The sequence below is a fragment of the Somniosus microcephalus genome, chromosome 14 (assembly GCF_052327205.1).
Source record: "Somniosus microcephalus isolate GS21.2 chromosome 14, FLI_Smic_1.0, whole genome shotgun sequence".
NCBI classification, from domain to species: domain Eukaryota; kingdom Metazoa; phylum Chordata; class Chondrichthyes; order Squaliformes; family Somniosidae; genus Somniosus; species Somniosus microcephalus.
The window spans coordinates 3,283,303-3,303,753 of NC_141000.1; the positions used below are offsets into that span (position 1 = coordinate 3,283,303).

The 20,451-nt window shown below is 46.9% G+C and overlaps 1 protein-coding gene across 5 annotated transcripts in view; it reads left to right on the plus strand.

Annotated features, from left to right (window-relative positions):
* mcf2la (mcf.2 cell line derived transforming sequence-like a) overlaps nt 1-20,451 on the plus strand; it is a 581,983-nt gene that overhangs the window by 513,980 nt on the left and 47,552 nt on the right. For all 5 annotated transcript variants that reach the window (XR_015080758.1, XM_086006132.1, XM_086006130.1 and 2 more), the window contains 6 exons: nt 2,348-2,467; nt 3,629-3,820; nt 6,677-6,868; nt 12,783-12,948; nt 15,608-15,690; nt 19,057-19,133. Coding sequence is in view for 4 of the 5 variants with exons in the window: in XM_086006132.1 (XP_085862258.1) it covers nt 2,348-2,467; nt 3,629-3,820; nt 6,677-6,868; nt 12,783-12,948; nt 15,608-15,690; nt 19,057-19,133 (830 nt within the window). In the remaining variant the exon portion in view is untranslated. The remainder of the gene's footprint in view (nt 1-2,347; nt 2,468-3,628; nt 3,821-6,676; nt 6,869-12,782; nt 12,949-15,607; nt 15,691-19,056; nt 19,134-20,451) is intronic.

The window sequence follows — 20,451 nt, forward strand, 5'->3', positions numbered from 1 at the left end:
GAGTAGGAATAAATGGGTCATTTTTGGGTTGGCAAGCTATAACTAGTGGTTTAAAAAAAAATTGTTCATGGGATGTGGGTGTCGCTGGCAAAGCCAGCATTTATTGCCCATTTCCTAATTGCCCTCAAGAAGGTGGTGGTGAGCCGCCGCCTTGAACCGCTGCAGTCCGTGTGGTGAAGGTCCTCCCACAAAGCTGCTAGGGAGGGAGTTCCAGGATTTTGACCCAGCGACGATGAAGGATTGACGATATACTTTTACGTCAGGATGGTGTGTGACTTGGAGGGGAACTTGGAGGTGGTGGTGTTTCCATGCGCCTGCTGCCCTTGTCTTTCTAGGTGGAAGAGGTCGCGGGTTTGGGAGGTGCTGCCGAAGAAGCCTTGGCGAGTTGCTGCAGTGCATCTTGTAGATGGTACACACTGCAGCCGCGGTACGCCGTTGGTGGAGGGAGTGAATGTTTAAGGTGGTGGATGGGGTGCCAATCAAGCGGGCTGCTTTGTCCTGGATGGTGTCGAGCTTCTTGAGTGGTGTTGGAGCTGCACTCATCCAGGCAAGTGGAGAGTATTCCATCACACTCCTTACTTGTGCCTTGTAGATAGTGGAAAGACTTTGGGGAGTCAGGAGGTGAGACACTCGTCACAGAATACCTAGCCTCTGACCTGCTCTTGTTGCCACAGTATTTATGTGGCTGGTCCAGTTAAATTTCTGGTCACTGATGAGCCCCAGGATGTTGGTGGGGGATTCGGCGATGGTAATGCCATTGAATGTCATGGGGAGGTGGTTAGACTCTCGCTTGTTGGAGATAGTCATTGCCTGGCACTTGTGTGGTGCGAATGTTACCTGCCACTTATCAGCCCAAGCCTGAGCGTCGTTCAGGTCTTGTTGCATGCAGGCATGGACTGCTTCATTAACAGAGGAGTTGTGAATGATGCTGAAATCTGCAGTCATCAGCGAACATCCCCATTTCTGACCTTATGTTGGAGGGAAGGCCATTGATGAAGCAGCTGAAGATGGTTGGGCCTAGGACACTGCCCTGAGGAACTCCTGCAGCGATGTCCTGTGGCTGTGATGATTGACCTTCAACCACCACAACCATCTTCCTTTGTGTTAGGTATGACTCCAGCCAATGGAGAGTTTTTCCCCCTGATTCCCATTGACTTCAATTTTACTAGGGCTCCTTGATGCCACACTCGGTCAAATGCTGCCTTGATGTGAAGGGCAGTCACTCTCGCCTCACCTCTGGAATTCAGCTCCTTTGTCCATGTTTGGACCAAGGCTGTAATGAGGTCAGGAGCCAAGTGATCTTGGCGGAATCCAAACTGGGCATCAGTGAGCAGGTTTTTGGTAAGTGCCGCTTGATAGCACTGTTGATGTCACCTTCCATCACTTTGCTGATGATTGAGAGTAGATTGATGGAGCGGTAATTGGTCGGGTTGGATTTGAGCTGCTTTTTGTGGACAGGACATACCTGGGCAGTTTTCCACGTTGTCGGATAGATGCCAGTGTTGTAGCTGTACTGGAACAGCTTGGCTAGTGGTGCAGCTAATCCTGGAGCACAAGTCTTCAGCACAATAGCCGGGATGTTGTCGGGGCCCATAGCCTTTGCTGTATCCAGTGCGCTCAGCCGTTTCTTGATATCACGTGGAGTGAATCGAATTGGCTGAAATAAAAACAGAAAATGCTGAAAACTGGCTTCTGTGATGGTGGGGACCTCGGGAGTAGGCCGAGATGGATCATCCACTCGGCACTTCTGGCTGAAGATGATTGAAAACGCTTCAGCCTTGTCTTTTGCACTCACGTGTTGGGCTCCACCATCATTGTGGATGGGGATATTCATGGAGCCTCCTCCTCCCATTAGTTACTCTTCTGTGAAGCACCTTGAAACAAGTTTCTATGTTAAAGTTAAGGAATTATATAAATACAAGTAGTAGTTATTGTGTGCTACATTCTACAGTGAGGACTCTGAGCACTCGCCTGATTTGCCAATATTCATTGCTCCAGTGATCCAGTTCACCCGGGAGCAAACCCAGGGAACTGTCCCCTAGCATGCAGTCCAAAAAGGAACTGCGGAGACTTAATGAGCTGGTAAAAGGAGCTCGCTGACCAGATTTAGCCAGCAGGTCACACCTTGGACATCCCCCTTTTGAGGAATGAAGATGCATCTGCCAACGCTTTCAGCAAACATTGGCAAAATATCAAAAGTAACATAAAAATTTTCAACATATGCAAGCTGGAATCAAAGTGTAGTGATTGGAGATGTGCAATATCAAAATACACGACCATCCGAACCTATGTCAGATTCGAAGGACCTGTAACATTTAATGTATCTCTTATTTCCTTGCTGTTTTAGGTCAAGACAGCTTTGGATATTGTAACAGAACGGCACAATACCTTCACCGATATCGGAAACAGCTCGTCCCATGTGAGCCACATTGTCAGGGACCTTTGCAGCCTTGAAGAAAAATCTCGGGTAATTCTTATAATACAGTCTGAATCCTGTTAAAATGTAATCGAGGAATTACTGTGTTTCAGGATCTTTTGACAATTTTTGCACAGAAAGGATTTGGCAATGAGTTACATTTAAGTAATGTGCTTTACTAAAGTGTGTTTGCTCAGTTAACATTCTCCCTACAGCCATGCACTGCAGCCACTGAGATATAGAGGTATTTGATAAATGAATGAAAGAGGCATTGAAGGTGTGTTGCACAACCACCAGGTACAATAACTAACTCAAAATCTCATCTCAGTTTCCCATCGGGCATTCATACCAAATATTGGGAAAGGTAGAACATATCAAAGCCCAGGACAGGGTTGTCTGCTGAGAATCCAATTGGGGGCGGGTGGGGTTGTGGGGAGGGAGCCGGTTAATTGAAAGACCTGCTTCCCAACCTCTAGTCAGGAGAAAAGGTAGAGGAATGGCCTCCCCACCTCACTTCTTGTCAAAAAGGGGCACAGGTCAATCAGGATAGTCTCCTGAGAGAGAGAAAGGCAAGAAAGGACTGGGCAGATTATTGTAAGGCTAGTGCCATCCCAGTCTGCTTCAATGCTGGACTGACCAAAGCAAGTATTAGGCAGCCTGCGAGCCAGGGGCAGGATATTATTTATTATTTTTCTTCTTCATGAAAAGGGGTTTGAAGTTTGTTCTGAACTCTCCGACCAGAGAAATAGTTTCTCTCTATCTACACTATCAAATCCTTTAATCATTTGAAATGCCTCAATTAGATCACTCCTTAATCTTCTCCACTCAAGGGAATAATACAAGTCTTGTCTATGCAACTATCCTCATAATTTAACCCTTTTAGCCCATCTTGAAAGACTGTAATGCACAAAGATGCAAAGTATTTAAGAATTGCCTGAAGGGATAACTCTCCCGAGCCCTCAGTAATAGGATTACCTTGTGAAAATGAAGATGGGGCAGGAGTTAACATCAAATGGGTGAAATATATTAATGCTTAAATGCTTTTTCAAATATTCCAATTGATGTGTACAAATTACATCATGTCAATTTCTGTCTGGCTTTAATTAAGCAAAGCTCACTCATGTTTTCTCAATTGTAGATGCATTTAAAAGATCAAGTATTTAAAGGAAAACACCAAAATTATTGTCTTTTGGAAAATTTGTGTTGTAACAGGAAGCATTGGAGAGAGCTGAAGCCTTGATGGTCCAGGGAGATCAGCTGATACAGGACAATCACTACGCCGTGGATTCAATACTCCCCAAATGCAATGAGCTGAGAGGTGTCTGTGACAACCTAGTGAATGGAATAAAAACCAAGAAGGAATTGCTTAATCAATCAATGGAGTTGCACAAGAGGCTAGAACAGGTAGAAGTACTGATGAACTACATAAAAAATGAGGAATGGTGTACAATCCAAGCATGGTTTTAAGGGTATGCTCTCCAATTGCGTGCTTCAGGCATGGAGCCTCACCCACTGGGAGCACATATGGCAAATATCCTTAATAAACAGTTTATGCTCATCATACAGGTTACAAATAAAAGGACCCAAATCAAACTGCACATTCCTGACACACCTGATGACAAGGCGCACATACTTTGAAGAGATAATCTAAGCACAGATAGATTCCTAATCTAATCCAACCAGATGAGTAGACTGGGGCCTAGAAATTCACTATGGCCCCGCCAGCTGGCTAGCGCCCAGAAGTTAGCGCTGGGCGGGAAGCCTATAGCAATCGTCAGATATTCATTGTTAGCGCCCCAATTCGGAAGCGGGCGCTATACCAGGGTGTGCCCGCCTCCGCTTGGGGCGCTGACACTGAATATCAGCACTCTTGGCGCCGCTGCGTCAGCCGCTGCGGAGCGGCAGGCTGCGGTACTGCAGGCCTCCTCCTCTTAAGGGGGAGGTGCCTGCAACAGCCGGAGCCCCGATCGCGAGTGCCGGCAAAAGAGCCCGGCACAACGGAGAAGTGCTGGGCTCCCGCAAACCAGCCGGCAATGCCGGCGGGGGGGGGGGGGGGGTGTGTGGAGGAGGCCGGGGAAGGAGGTGCGGGCAGGCGGCCGCACCTTCCCCTTTAAAGCGCCCCACTAAGGATTCAGCACGGCCCCGTTTTCTGGTCGCTGTTTGTGGCCGCTTCGGAGGAGGCGGCCGCAACTAAATATGGGGATCGGGCCGGTTTCGGGGCGGTACCGGGGCACTGCGCACACTGATGATGTCATCGGTGCCGGCGCAGTGCTAACGGCTACCGCCGCCAATACCACTGCGCTGAATATCTGCGCAAACTCATTTTTGGCGCAAAATCACTCTTTAGACGTTAACTGGGCGCAAATCTGGCAGCGCCTTAATGAATTTCTAGGCCTGGGACTTTTACTCAGAGGTTGAAGGGAGCTATGCAGATGGGCACAGTTTAACTTCTGTCCTTGTGGGTTCTGTGCCCGCTTTCGTTTTTCAGCCATTTGAAGTCATTGAACTATATTCTCCACCCCTGTTGACATGGGATACAGTCAACATTGCCAATGATGGCACTGGGACTTCAGCTGGGATCCAGTGATGTCCTTCTAATCTTTTTCATAAAAAGTCAGTGACTTTTGAATTCACAAGAACCAGGTTAAGTTTGGTCACAGCTAAATTATTCGCAGTCATGCATGTAGTTATTACTAAAGATTTTCTTCGACTTGTGGCATTGAAGACCTGTTTTTCATTGCATCTTCCTGCCTTTACTGGTGCTGGGAATTGCTGATGCTGAGGCAGCACATTGTGGTGGTGATGCCATAGCCTTACATGGTAACATCATTACACACAAACAGTTGTGGTGGTCTTTGTCGTTGTGAGCAGCACTGCCCATGTGTGGAATGTTGGGGCCCACCGTGATAACTCGGTGCAGGAGAGGGGCTCAATCTCGCCTTTCTTCAGAGGGCCAGGCTGCAATAGCGAAGGAGCCATTATCTCAAGATAGTTGAACTCCTGATAGAAAGGAAATAACAGAGGAACAAATAGAGTTAACAAGCAATACTCCAGTTGGTGATCAGAGAAACAGGATGCAAGTTGGGAGCAAGTGGATAATCGCGAGGTTGGTGCAGCCTCACCACTCATAAGTACTACATGTGAATTCATTCTGCTGACCTCAGCAGGGCTAGTATACCTTCAATAAACTACCTGTTCCAGGCTTGTCCTTCAAATACATATGTCTACACTACTTTTAAGTGTTTTAGTTCCAAGTATACACTGTTTTAATTACTTTACTCATGTCATATATGTGTATTCATTAAAAGTGCTGAGAGTGAGAAACCCAAGCAGGTGAGGGAAGGGGTGGACTGCTTCATGGAAAAGGTAAATGTCTTTACAGCACTGCTTGTGGGCCAAGAGGAACAGGCGTGCTTCCTCTCGGCTCCCCAAGCTTACCTTCTTCCCTGTCCGCCATCAGAGCACCCCCCTCCATCCAAAGACCCCCGGTATTGGACCCCTCCCCTGAGATCGGGGATCTGAACCGCCCTCGGGGATTGGCTCCGCCCTGGGATCTGACTCCCGAGCCCCCCCCCCCCCCCCCGAAAGGGATCAGGAACCATCCCCCAGCCCCCCCCCCCCCCCAAATAATCTTTACACCCCCCACACTAACGCAGCTGCAGGCTCCCTACCTCCTCCTGGGCTGCAGCTTGCTCCAGAGTGTTCCCACCCAACGGGGAGCCAAGCCTGTCAATCAGGCTGGCCTCCGGGTGGGGAACCTGCTGGGAAACCCGGACTTCTGGGTCTCTTCCCCGCCCCCCAGCCCGCTCACAGAGTCAGGGCCATTCTCTTCTATTGTGACAACAGACAGGTCACTTTGGATTGGTAAAGTTAAATAAAGCTGATTCCCTGTACTTCTGGGCAGCATGCTCTTGCCGTGCACTGTGACTTTCACCAGCAAGGAGTTGAGACTTATTTCAGAATTGGTTTGCATAAAGTTGTTGGAAATGTCCTTGGGAGATTGAAGACTCGTCACAATATGGCAATTGTTTTATTTAGGCAGCAAGTAATTCTTATGATTTTAGATTTACCTTGTGCTATTTAACTAAATGTTATGCTATGATCTTGTAAAATTTATTTTTTATGGCTTGATCTTTGAAATGTCCCCTGCTAGATAGATGTTCCTGTGTAAATGAATGTGAGAGAAATCTCTGCCGAACCAGTTGACTTTGATGTCTTGCTGTGCCTGTACTGATTGGACTCCTCTCCTCTCTCCCACAGGCCATGCACTGGTGTGATTCTGGGATTTACCTGCTAGCCTCACAACCAGTTGATAAATGTCAGTCCCAGGATGGGGCAGAGGCGGCCCTGCTGGAGATCGAGAGATACTTGGACACGGCCACAGGCCAGAAGCTGGCGGATCTAAGTAAGATCAGCAATGAGTATGGAGCAATTCTTGGAGATGAACTCATGGTAATTATCTGAGGGTGTTGGAAGCAAATGAGCATTAGGGCATGTTACAGGGGAGACCTGGTGAAACTGGATCATTTTTTACACCTGTAAATTATGTTGGTTGTGGTTAACCAAAGAAGATTTTTGGTAACTATGGTGGGAATTTTAACTACAAAAAATGGGTGGGTTTGGGTGGGATGTTAACATTTTAAATGTTAAAATTGAAAAAATCTAAAACCCAACCCCAACCCTCCCACTTCCAGTTTTAACAGAGGCGGGATGAGGGGCGGGCTACCAACCTGCTCCCAGGCGGCAGGTTGGCCATTCAATTATTATAACGAGGCTGCGTGCCTCAGATTTAACCTATCTTGCAGGTTTAAACCCTTGCCGGCCGGGTTTCCCGGGCCTCAGAAAACCCGGCAGCTAAAGGGAGACGAGGACTGCTTCGTGGAAAAGGTAAATGTCCTTCCAACACTGCTTGTGGGCCAAGAGGAGCAGGAGTGCCTCTTTCCAGCCCACCAAGCTTACCCCCTTATCTGCCCTGCCCTGCCGTTCCGAGGAGCTCTGCCAGTCTCCCAACAGGATTACAGCTGGAAACCGGCAGAACCCCGCCGAGGAATCCACCCCCTGCCTCCGACTATTCCAAGAGGTAGCTGAAAGAATTCAAATCTCCTGAAACAGTTGCAACTTTTTAAAAGATTAACAAATCACAGACCGTAGATTAATATCCCTGACCTGAACTGTTAACCCTGAGGAGCTATACCTTGTGACCGAATAGCTTTCATTTTTGCCTGATAATTTACATCAGCATGGAATAGGGTACAATAAGGAATAGTATACAGGAGGGCATAGTGTACACCGGAACATTGCAGGTGAGGGAGTGTGACAGAAATCCTGGTGCACTGGGCCATTCGAAGTGAGGCAGGAGAATGGCAAATGGATGTGACTGGGAACAAAGGAGGGATGAAATATAAAATTTGAGTCAAGAGCTCTGGCTTGTGTTCCATTGTAAATGTAGAAATGTAGAATGGTTACAGCACAGAAGGAGGCCATTAGGCCCATCGAGCCTGTGCCTGCTCTCTGCAAGAGCACTTCAGCTAGTCCCGCTGCCTGCCCTTTCCCCATAGCCCTGCAATTTTTTTCCTTCAGGTAATTATCCAATTCCCTTTTGAAAGCCATGATCCTTTTGTGCCTCCACCACCCTTTTAGGCAGTACATTCCAGATCATAACCACTCTCTGCATAAAAAGTGTTTTCCTCCTGTTGCCTTTGGTTCTTCTGCCAATCACCTTAAATCTGTGTCCTCTGGTTCTCGACCCTTCCACCAATGGTAACAGTTTCTCTCTCTCTATTCTGTCTAGACCCCTCATGATTTTGAACACCTCTATCAAATCTCCTCTCAACCTTCTCTGCACTAGGGAGAACAACCCAGCTTCTCCAGTCTATCCACGTAACTGAAGTCCCTTATCCCTGGAACCATTCTCGTAAATCTTTTCTGCACCCTCTCTAAGGCCTTCACATCCTTCCTAAAGTGCGGTGCCCAGAATTGGACACAATGCTCCAGTTGAGGCCACACCAGTGTTTTATAAAGGTTCTTCATAACTTCCTTGCTTTTGTGCTCTGTGCCTCTATTTATAAAGCCCAGGAACACTTGGGTACGAGTGATCATCGTATCATAAGATTTAGATTAGCAATGGAAAAGATCAAGGAACAATCTAGAGTGGAACTTCTAAACTGGAATAGGGCTAACTTCAATGGGATGCAAGAGGATCTGACCAGGATAAAATGGAACCAAAGACTGACAGGAAAAACTGTAACGGAACAATGGGTGATCTTTAAGGAGGAGATGTTCCAAGTACAGGCTATGTACATTCCAATAAGAGGGAAGGGTAAGGGAACTAAAGCAAGGGAACCAAAACAAGGGTTGGATGATGAGGGACATAGAGAAAATGATGAAACAAAAAAGAGGGTGTATGATGAATGTCAGGTGAATTCTTCAAGGGAGAACCAGACCAAATACAGTAAGTTGAGAGGGAAAGTGAAGATGAAAATAAGATTGACAAAGAGAGAATATGAGAGTAGAATGGTGGTTAACATAAAAGGGAACCCAAAAGTCGTCTTCTGACATGTAAACAGTAAGCGGGTATTAGGCAGGGTGGGGCCTATTAGAGACAAAGAAGGTGATATATGCTTAGAGGCGCAAGGCAAGGCTAGAATACTCGATGAGTACTTTGTATCGGTGTTTACTAAGGAGGTGGATGCTGACAAAATATCGGTAGAAGCAATGGAAGGGGTGAAAATTGATAGACTGAATGTACTAGAAAGGCTGTGTATGCTTAGAGTGGATAAGTCGCCTGGTCCAGATGGCTTGCATCCCAGGTTGCTAAGGGAATTGGGGGAGGAGATAGTGGAAGGGCTTGCCATAATTTTCCAATCTTCCCTCGATGCGGGGGAGGTGCCCGAGGATTGGAAAGTGGCAAATGTGACACCATTGTTCAAGAAAGGGTGTAAGGACAATCCCAGTAACTACAGGCCGGTCAGTTTAACATCAGTCGTGGGTAAAGTATTAGAAACAATAATCAAGGAAAAAATTAATGGGCACTTGGAGAAGTTTAAGCTAATTAAAGAGAGCCAACACAGATTTGTAAAAGGCAGATCATGTTTGACTAATCTAATTGAATTTTTTGATGAAGTAACAGGGAGGATTGATGAAGGGAATGCAATGGATGTTGTCTACATGGATTGTAGGAAGACATTTGACAAAGTACCACATAGAAGACTGGTTACCAAAATTGAGGTTCATGGAATAGGTGGGTCAGTGGCAGCTTGGATAAGGAATTGGCTTAAGGTCAGAAAACAGCGAGTTGTGGTAAATGGCTGTTCTTCAGACTGGAGGATGGTAGACAGTGGTGTTCCCCAAGGGTCAGTGCTGGGGCCACTGCTTTTTTTGATATATATAAATTTGACCTGGATACTGGAATACAGAGTAGAATTTCTAAATTTGCAGATGACACCAAACTTGGGGGTGTGGCAAACAGTGAGGATGACACCAATCGACTGCAGCAGCAGCACATAGAAAGGTTAGCAGAATGGGCAGACAAGTGCCAGATGGAATTTAATACAGAGAAGTGTGAGGTGATGCATTTTATCAGAAGGAACAGGGAGAGGCAATATAGACTTAATGGCACAGTTTTAAAGAGTGTGCAGGGACAGAGGGACCTGGGAGTTAATGTGCATAGGTCCCTGAAGATGACAGGACATGTTGAGAGAATGGTTAGCAAAGCATATGGGATCTTGGGCTTCATAAATAGAGGTATTGGGCAGGATTTTCATTGGGCCATGGAGGCGTGTGGGGGGGTTAAAATCCCGAAATCGGGGGGCACGAACCCATCCCGCCTCCATGCCAGTTTCAAAGGAGGCAGGTACCCGACCCGCACTGGGACCCGCCTCCCCGAGGCGGGAAGGGGATTAGTGCCAATTAACTGCCTGGTAACAGGTGGTTAACAGGCAGTTTTTAGCCTAATCCCTATTTTCATTGTTGAAATGTGGGATTCCCGACGGCTCCAAACCACGCCAAGTTAGCGAGGTGGGCCGTCGGGTTGGAGGGGTCGAGATGTCCGGTGTTCAGGTGAGTGATGGGTGTTTGAGTGCAGAGGTAAGTGTGTTTGGTCTGTGTAAAGTGTTTAAAGAATTTCTACTAACCTTTACTTACCTTTACAGCCTTCCTTCCTTCAGGTCTTGGGAGTCCCTCATCTCACCGGCACAGAAAGCAGAATGGCCGCGAACTGTGAAAAATTCCAGCATTCAGCTTTCTGTTCCGGGGAGACCTCTAAATCATCCTGAGAGGAAGGAATTAACCTGGAGTACAGATTGTCATTGTTTGACAGCTTCAAACAGCTGTCAAACACTGATATTTCATCTGTCAAAAGGTCTTGACAGATGAAATACCAATCTGTGATGTCACCTGTTGCCGGGTGGCCCATAATTGGCCTGCTGAGCCCGCTGGGCGGGCTCAACAAGGTGAATCAAGTCAAAATCGCGTGGGTTGGCTAGAACTCGATGGAGGCAGGACTACAACCCCGAAAGTTGTAGTCCCGCCTCCTACCCGCCTCCTCAATGAAAATCCAGCCCATTGAGTACAAAAGTAGAGAAGTTATGCTGAACCTTTATAAAGCACTGGTTGGGCCACAACTGGAGTGTTGCGTCCAGTTCTGGTCACCACACTTTAGGAAGGATGTGAAGGCCCTTGAGAGGGTGCAGAGGAGATTTACCAGAATGGTTCTGGGGATAGGAGATTCTTAGCTACAAGGACAGGTTGGAGAAGCTGGATTTGTTTTCATTAGAGCAAAGGAGGTTGAGGGTGATTTGATCGAGGTGTACAAGATTATGACGGGTTTGGATAGGCTAGATGAGGAAAGGCTGTTCCCTCTAGTTGATGGTGCAAGGACTAGAGAACACAGGTTTAAGGTTTTGGGCAAGAGATACAGGGGGGATGTGAGGAGAAACTTTTGTACGTAGCGAGTGATGAGGACCTGGAACTCGCTGCCAACGGAACTGGTGGAAACGGCGACACTCAATGTTTTCAAGAGGAGACTGGATAAGCACTTGAGGGAAATAAATTTGCGGGGGAATGGGACTGACTGGATTGCTCCACAGAGAGCCGGCACGGACTTGATGGGCCGAATGGCCCCCTTCTGTGCCGTTATGACTCTATGATTGCGTATGCTTTTTTTAACCGCTTTCTCAACCTGCCCTGCCACCTTCAACGATATGTGCACACATACCCCCAGGTCTCTCTGTTTGTGCACCCCCTTTAGAATTGGACCCTTTAGTTTGTATTGCCTCCTCGTTCTTTCTACTAAAATGTATCACTTTGCACTTTTCTGCTTTAAATTTCATCTGTCACGTGTCCGCCCATTCCATCAGCCTGTCTATGTCCTCTTGAAGTCTATCACTATCCTCCTCACTGTTCACTATACTTCCAAGTTTTGTGTCATCTGCAGATTTTGAAATTGTGCCCTGTACACCCAAGTCCAAGTCATTAATATATATCAAGAAAAGTAGTGGTCCGAGTACTGACCCCTGGGGAACACCACTTTATACCTTCCTCCAGCCCGAAAAACAACCGTTCACCACTACTTTCTGTTTCCTTTCACTTAGCCTATTTAATATCCATGCTGCCACAGTCCCTTTTATTCCATGGGCTTCAGCTTTGCTGGTAAGTCTATTGTGTGGCGCTTTATCAAACGCCTTTTGGAAATCCATGTACACCACATCAACCGCATTGCCCTCATCAACCCTCTCTGTTACCTCATCAAAAAACTCAATCAAGTTAGTTAAACACGATTTGCCTTTAACAAATCCGTGCTGGCTTTCCTTAATTAATCCACACTAGTCCAAGTGAGAATTTTGTCCCGGATTAGCTCCCCCACTGCCGAGGTTAAACTGACTGGCCTGTAGTTGCTGATTTTATCCTTACACCCTTTTTTCAACAAGGATGTAACATTTGCAGTTCTCCAGTCCTTTGGCACCACCCCCGTATCTAAGGAGGATTGGAAGATTATGGCCAGTAACTCGCAATTTCCACCTTAACTTAAACATCTTAGGATACATCCCATCCGGTCCTGGTGACTTACCTACTTTAAGTACAGCCAGCCTTTCTATCAATTTTTAACCCATCCAGTATCTCAACTACCTCCTTATCACTCTGACATAGTGAACAGTATACAGGAGGGATTAGTGTGCACTGGAACATTGCAGATAAAGGAGTGTGACAGAAATCCTGGCGCACTGGGCCATTCCAAGTGAAGCAGGAGAATGGCAAATTGGTGTGACAGGGAACAAGGGAGGGATGAAATAGAAAATTTGAGGCAAGTTTTTGAGGCAATGGGCTTGCGTTCCATTGTAAATGTAATGTCTGTTCATTCATTTTGCAGGCACATGTTCTAAAAATCTTCCAGAAACAAGAGGCAATGGAGGAGATGTTTGAAAAGCGGCGAGTAAGCCTCAACAAGCTAGCTGCAAAGCAAACCCGTCCAGTGCAACCAGTGGCTCCTCGACCTGAAGGAGTTCCAAGATCCCCCATCTCCCCAACCAGGACAGGTACCATTTGGCTTTTTCACTATAAAACCCTTTCTATCTTTTGGCATGAGACTTTGAGTCAATTAAATATTTGGTAGCACTTGAAGGTACTGTAGTTTAACTTGAGCTTACCTCTGGGAACTGCAGGTTTACATTGTCACTGCATCAATTGTGTCTGCAGCTCAGGGAGTGCTAAACAACCTTGCATTTAGTTAGACCGAAAACTAGAAAGGCCCAGCAAATGCATGTGAGCAATTAATCCTCTGCATTTAATTATACAGCCAGCTTCATGCGCCTTGTCGCAAGTGTCTAGGTCCCTTTATTAACTGTTCTTGAATTGCTACTAATGGAAATTTGCAACATACAGGAAACTTTGTGATATCCGGGACCGGCGTGTTGCCGATCTATCAAAACTGCCGGACATACAAAGTTAATGTTGAAGCATACGGAGGTTTTCATCTCCGTATCTGACAACAAACACTGTTGCTTAGCAACAGCTTCTAAAGAGTCGGCTGCAGCTGCAAGCGTCTCTAGCTGAAGCTGTTGCTATAGCTACAGACCTTGCAGTGCCTGACTGGGGAAAAAAAAACGAGATCTAAAAAAACTTACAGAAAGCGGCTCCTGATTTTTGCCGTTAGATCGAGTATTCCGGACATACAACTCCGGATAAACCAAAGTTTCCTGTACTCTGTAACCTGTAAAAATAGAAATGAGTCCCAAGTTATTTTTTAGCACTGGGGAGAGCTGCGGTGGATTTTATTTGTGTCACAGGTGGCTACATGCCCAAGGTTTTGCCTTCCTTCGGAAAACCATCTCCCAGAGGTCAGCCAATCACCTTTCACAAATCATCAAATTGCCTCGGGTGTCAGCAGTTGCCATTTGTACACCTGCCCGCTTTTCTCTTTTCCAAGCAGCCATTGCAGTCTGACTCCGGAAACATCTGCCCCGTCCCAGTTATGCCATGTGATTTTTCTGCCCAGCTGTTAACCCTGTAAAGTTGAACCCAGTTGGTGCAGTTTAGAACGGAAAGTTTTTAGTTGGTTTTAAACAGACTCGGACCGAAGTGGACTGTTTGCACCCAATTTCCTCCTGGTACCTCACTAGCATAGCTTTAAGATGAAAATTTGGATTGGTAAACAGCGCACGAGTGGGGGAGTGGAAAACTGGGTATAAATTGAAATTAAATAGATGGGGGTAATTAAAGGGGTGTCACACTAAGCTCTTTGGAGAGCCTCAAAAGGCATGGCAACCCAGTAGTTGCCATTGCCACAGCTGAAAAGGCATGTGACTAAGTAGCAAAATACCAAACTGATGGGACAGCAAACCCAAAGTGCAGGCATGAGTCTGCAGACAACTGAAAGGGCAGCCCAGCATCTGACCCCCTGTTTGAAGTGGTGGGGGTGCAGAGGGTTGCTCTCCATGCCACTCCACAGTACCATCAGCGTGTCTACAAGGAGGTACAGCCCAGTTTTAGGCCACAGCTGACCATTGCTGTCTCTGGCTGTGCCAGCTCCAAGCTCCAGAGTAGCTGCAGGTGTCCTTGCAGCAGATGATGCAGCTCTGCTTCTGCCTCTCTGATGACCAGAGCCCTAGGAAGACAATCCCCACGGTCATTGCCAGCGAGGTGTACCCGAGCCTGTCTAGATATGCTTGCTGGCAGCTTTGCATATGCGCCAATCAGGTTCGCTGTCTGTTGATCAATTAGGTGATCAATAACACAAATAATGTAAGAAAACCAGTTAGAAAATGGCTGAAATGTCCCAGGTTGGCTGTACCGATGGATAGTTGCCTGGGTTGGCTGTACCGATGGATAGTTACCCGGGTTGGCTGAACCGATGGATAGTTGCCTGGGTTGGCTGTACCGATGGATAGTTACCCGGGTTGGCTGTACCGATGGATAGTTACCCGGGTTGGCTGAACTGATGGATAGTTGCCCGGGTTGGCTGTACCGATGGATAGTTGCTCAGGTTGGCTGTACCGATGGATAGTTGCCCGGGTTGGCTGTACCGATGGATAGTTACCCGGGTTGGTTGTACCGATGGATAGTTACCCGGGTTGGCTGTACCGATGGATAGTTACCCGGGTTGGCTGTACCGATGGATAGTTACCCGGGTTGGCTGTACCGATGGATAGTTACCCGGGTTGGCTGTACCGATGGATAGTTACCCGGGTTGGCTGTACCGATGGATAGTTACCCGGGTTGGCTGTACCGATGGATAGTTGCCCAGGTTGGCTGTACCGATGGATAGTTGCCCGGGTTGGCTGAACCGATGGATAGTTGCCCGGGTTGGCTGTACCGATGGATAGTTGCCCGGGTTGGCTGTACCGATGGATAGTTACCCAGGTTGGCTGTACCGATGGATAGTTACCTGGGTTGGTTGTACCGATGGATAGTTACCCGGGTTGGTTGTACCGATGGATAGTTACCCGGGTTGGCTGTACCGATGGATAGTTGCCTGGGTTGGCTGTACCGATGGATAGTTACCCGGGTTGGCTGTACCGATGGATAGTTACCCGGGTTGGCTGTACCGATGGCTAGTTACCCGGGTTGGCTGTACCATTGGATAGTTACCCGGGTTGTCTGTACCATTGCTGTGAGCAACATATTGGTAGTCATTTGAAATGTGCTTTTTGTAGGAACAGCCCTAAATTTAATTTGACTTTTACTATTATCTTTCAGATCACAGGAAAGGTCATGACCTCAACTCCAAAGCAAACGTGACTCAGATTAATCTGTTTAAAAAACACAAAAGTCTTTCAAAGGTACAACCTTTTTTGCAGCTAAATATCATAAGCAATGAGCATTGTTAGCTGTGATAGTGGGCCAGAGCTGCAGTGTAATTTAGTTAGCAATGTTCGGCATGTGGTGGCGTTTGCTCATCATACAGTCGTTGACTATGGTCAGGTACCAATGGTTTCCTGGCCCATCGCCTCACTTGGTTGCCCCCATTAGCTCCCAAATGGGCATTTTGTGTAAATCCATGGGTTGAAACATTTACATGGAAGGGGAAAAACTGGGGAGGTGCATTATCCTTCTTGAATCTCACCACCTCCTGCCCAGCGATATAGGGAATGGATGATAGCCATGCAAAACCTATTGGCAAGTCTCGTCCTCAGTCTGTAGATGAGGATAATGACAAATGATTTACTTTGACACGAGGTGAAGGGAGGGGGGCAGAATAAAGTTGGAACCTTACTTTTTTATTATATAGTGGGTGATTTTTGTATCCCTACTGTCACATTTTTGAACTGAAACACAGGGCGGTAGCGAGGCCAAAATACCGCACCAAACAGTTGCGTTGACTTACTGCCAATTTCCCGCCCGTTCCAATTGTTGTGTGGAGCTTGATCTAGGCAGCCAGACCCCTCAGCAGAAACGGGCAGGAGCCTCTTTAATAGATGCTCATTGTGGGCAAATGACGTAGTTACCACCCCAAACACCATTTTTGTCTCCGCCTGTATTGCTAGTTTCTGCTCCGTCCCACAGGCCATGGCTGGTACAAGTTAGGAGGCAATCGTTTCCAGAGATATGTAACGGGATCCTCAGCTACAGTCTGGGGAGACATTTTGCTTGTATTGAATAGTGATTGTTTTATGCTGCTTAGACAATTTCAAAGTGCTTGTAGTTGCTGTAGAACATTCTGAACTCTTAAAGAGCATCACACTTGCTTCTTAAAAGGTTCCTTCTGTGGCTTCCACTCGGGGAAAGAGGAGGGGGAGACGGAGAAGGGGCAGTAGCAGGAGGAAGGAGCAAATAGAAGGAGGTGTGCACACAGGAATCCTGAGCATATCTGAAGTTCTTTGAGAAGCAGTGCATAAGGAGGCTGCACTTCGCTAGGAAGGCACTGATCGACTTGGGTCATCACCTGCAACAGGATCTGCAATTAGGAGCCACCATTGGATGAGGACCTTCAGCATAATGAAGGCGAGGACACTGATGACACATAGCGTAGTGAGGAAGTGGGAGGAATTCAAACAGTCACCTGCAGCCAGAACTCATTGAAGAGCACTTCAGTTGAACAATTCTTGCGCCTCTGCATTAACAGTCATGTCCAACATCTGTCCCAGTCCGTCCACCCTCAAATAAACTACATTGCCCAAAGACCAATATTGATAATCATGTCAATTAACATCACACGGTCACCAGCTACTACAGACCGACTCTGTAGACAACAATTTCAAAAAGGATTATGAATTCCCTGTCTGATAGAAATGTCTCCACACTGACCACCCTTGCGTGAGCCACCAGTGTCTGTCTTAAGTGCTCTGTTACCTACTGTAGTGTTTCTATGAGTTGCTCCCCCATTGGTTGTAGCATGAGGTGAAAAGCTGCTATGGCTCAGTCAAGGCCTTACGAGATGTCCATGGTCAGTGACCTCTAGGAATTCAGGCCTGAGGGGACCCAGGCACAGACGGCACAACTCGGCCTCTCCTGGGGCATTCAGGCCCCGCTCACTTTCTGGCACCAGGGCAAGCATTGATTGAGGGGGCTGCGAGGAATCAGATGTGTAATCATGAGAGATGGCATTGACTTCCATTCCTGTTACACGATCCACTCCCATTCCCCTGCTAACAGGCTGAGGCTCAGCACTCCCACTGATCTGGGGGAAGGCAGACTGTAAGACATCTGTGATCCAAATAAAGCCCCTATTCATTTGTCTCCCAGTCTGTCCAAGGGAGAGGGAATGGTTGAGCCCAAAGCCTGTATGGCTCCTGTATGAGCATCTCTGAGAGATGCTATTACCGGTGCTACAGACTCCTACAGGGAGGGCCCAGCTGCAGTGTCCATTGAGTGTCAGGACCTCCTCTTGTGCTGGTAGTCTCCTTCCTGTTGTGTGCCAGCTTCTCCTGAAAGAAGAGTAGCAGTAGGTTAATCTGTACCCAGTTTAAGGGTTTTCAAGATGTATAAAGCAGCTTTGCATAGTGTGCTTGGTGAGAGGAAGTAGCAGCAAGTGTGGCCATGAGGGAGAGGATTGTGAGCTCAGTAGCAGGTATTGAGGGTATGAGTGCAAGCAGAAAGGTGGAGCAGTGAAGTGTTGCTTGCTGACTGGAGGAGACCATGGGAAGCAAGGAAGAGGATTAACTGTGCTGATAAAGTAGGTTCCTGCAGGGCTGTACTGAGTATGTGAGGACAAGTCTCATCTTGATCAGATCAGGATCTGGAAGAAATGTTGGTGTCATTGACATTTTCCGCCACCTCTCTATATTAACGGATTTACCTTGGAATCCATTGCCCATCTGTTGGGAAGAGGACCTCCTTCCTGCTGGCCACTTATGTAATCACCACCTCCCCCGCTGCCTCGGAACCTCTGGGTACGTTCAAAATCATTTTCCAGCTGCAGCACAATCCTGCTGGCCGTGTCCCCATGATACAAAACACCTCTCCTTTAAGGTACTGCTCTAGTGTAGTGACTGCCCTGCCAGATTTCCCACCATCTTAATCGCCGAGCTGCTGAAGGAGAGCACATTCTGCACTGGCAGCTCGCCATATTAATTTAAATTAGGCTGAACCACGAAAATGACACAGGCCCCATGCCAATTCCTTCAGTGGGCAAAGCACACCCGTCTTCCTCCCGCCCAATCTACATTCCCCATGAAAAGTACCTCCTTCATATATTAACTTTTGAAAGTTTGAGGAATCCTATATGCTGCTTTGAATAAGACTGCTTACAGTAATATATAGCTGAGGTTTGCTGAGTAAGTTTCATATCAAGTTTATTTAACAAGCCTGAACTTTATGGGCATAATGCAATGGAAATACCTTGTTGGTTGCAGAAAATGATAGAAATTCAGTGCATGAAAGTAAAGTCATATCCAATATTAAATATGCTGCGTACCACGAATGGCAGATTAGTGCTTACAAGGGGAAGGGAATGTAACTCCACTTTACTGAAAGAAAGCAATTTTCCCTAAAGACTAATCAGTTGGCACCGCATTAATCTTACTGAATGAAATCTTTACATATACTGTAGGTCCTGATTGGTACCTGAGCTGGAAGCTCATATTCTAAACTTCATTAGACTACACAGTGCTCTTTGAGGCATTGGGTGATTTTGATGTGACACTATTGCCCATGTCTCCTACACTTGCTGAATTCTGACTATTTTAAGATTTTCCTTCTCTTTGCAGCTTGAGTTGAATGAACTTGGTGAGGGAAGGAAATGTTCCTCTTCTGACGATGAGGAGAACCTTGCAGTGTTAAGGAGGTGAGAGCAGCAACTGGTATTAGTAAGAGGTGACAATACAAAGATGTGAAAAAATGAAAGAAAACATTATCCATCCCTGGCCTAGAACCTGCCCCTAAACACTGTCCATCTCTGGCCTAGAACCTGCCCCCAATCACTGCCCAACTCTGGCCTAGAACCTGCCCCTAAACACTGCCCATCTCTGGCCTAGAACCTGCCCCCAATCACTGCCCAACTTTGGCCTAGAACCTGCTCCTTAACACGGCCCAACTCTGGCCTAGAACCTGCCCCTAAACACTGCCCATCTCTGGCCTAGAACCTGCCCCTAAACACTGCCCAACTCTGGCCTAGAACCTGCCCCCAATCACTGTCCATCTCTGGCCTAGAACCTGCACTGACATCTTGTCCATCACTTGTACACAAAATCACAATGTATATTGTGAGTTAGAGGTACAAATTCCTATGGAAGTGTCAAGTAAATTAGGATTAACAGAGAATTGGCTTAGGATAATGCAGGAATGTGAGCTGAAAATCCCTTGTTACGACATATCCAGGAGGAATAAAAAGGGATGGGGTGGCAGCATTCACAAATGCTTATAGCACAGTGCTGGAATGTAAGGATTAAAGAAACCTCAAAGGTGGATAGATCACCGAGTCCTTATGGCTGCACTCTCAGTCGTTGAAAGAAGCCACCTTAAACATACTCAGCAAGTCATAGAAACACAGAAGATAGGAGCAGGAGTCGGCCATTCGGCCCCTCGAGCCTGCTCCGCCACTTAATGAGATCATGGCTGATCATCCAAATTCAGTACCCAGTCCCTGCTTTCTCCCCATACCCCTTGATCCATTTAGCCTTAAAAAACATATCTAACTCCTTCTTGAATATATTTAATGAATTGGCCTCCACTGCCTTCTGTGGTAGAGAATTCCACAGGTTCACCACTCCCTGGGTGAAGAAATTCCTCCTCATCTCTGTCCTAAATGGCTTACCCCTTATCCTTAGACTGTGACCCCTGGTTCTGGACTCACCTGCCATCGGGAACATCCTTCCTGCATCCAGTCTGTCCAGTCCTGTCAGAATTTTATAAGTTTCAATGAGATCCCCTCTCATTCTTCTAAACTCCAGCGAATATAAGCCCAGTTGACCTAATCTCTCCTCGTACGTCATTCCTGCCATCCCAGGTATCAGTCTGGTGAATCTTCGCTGCACTCCCTCCATGGCAAGAACATCCTTCCTCAGATTAAGGTGACCAAAACTGCACACAATACTCAAGGTGTGGTCTCACCAAGGCCTTGTACAACTGCAGTAAGACATCCTTGCTCCTGTACTCGAATCCTC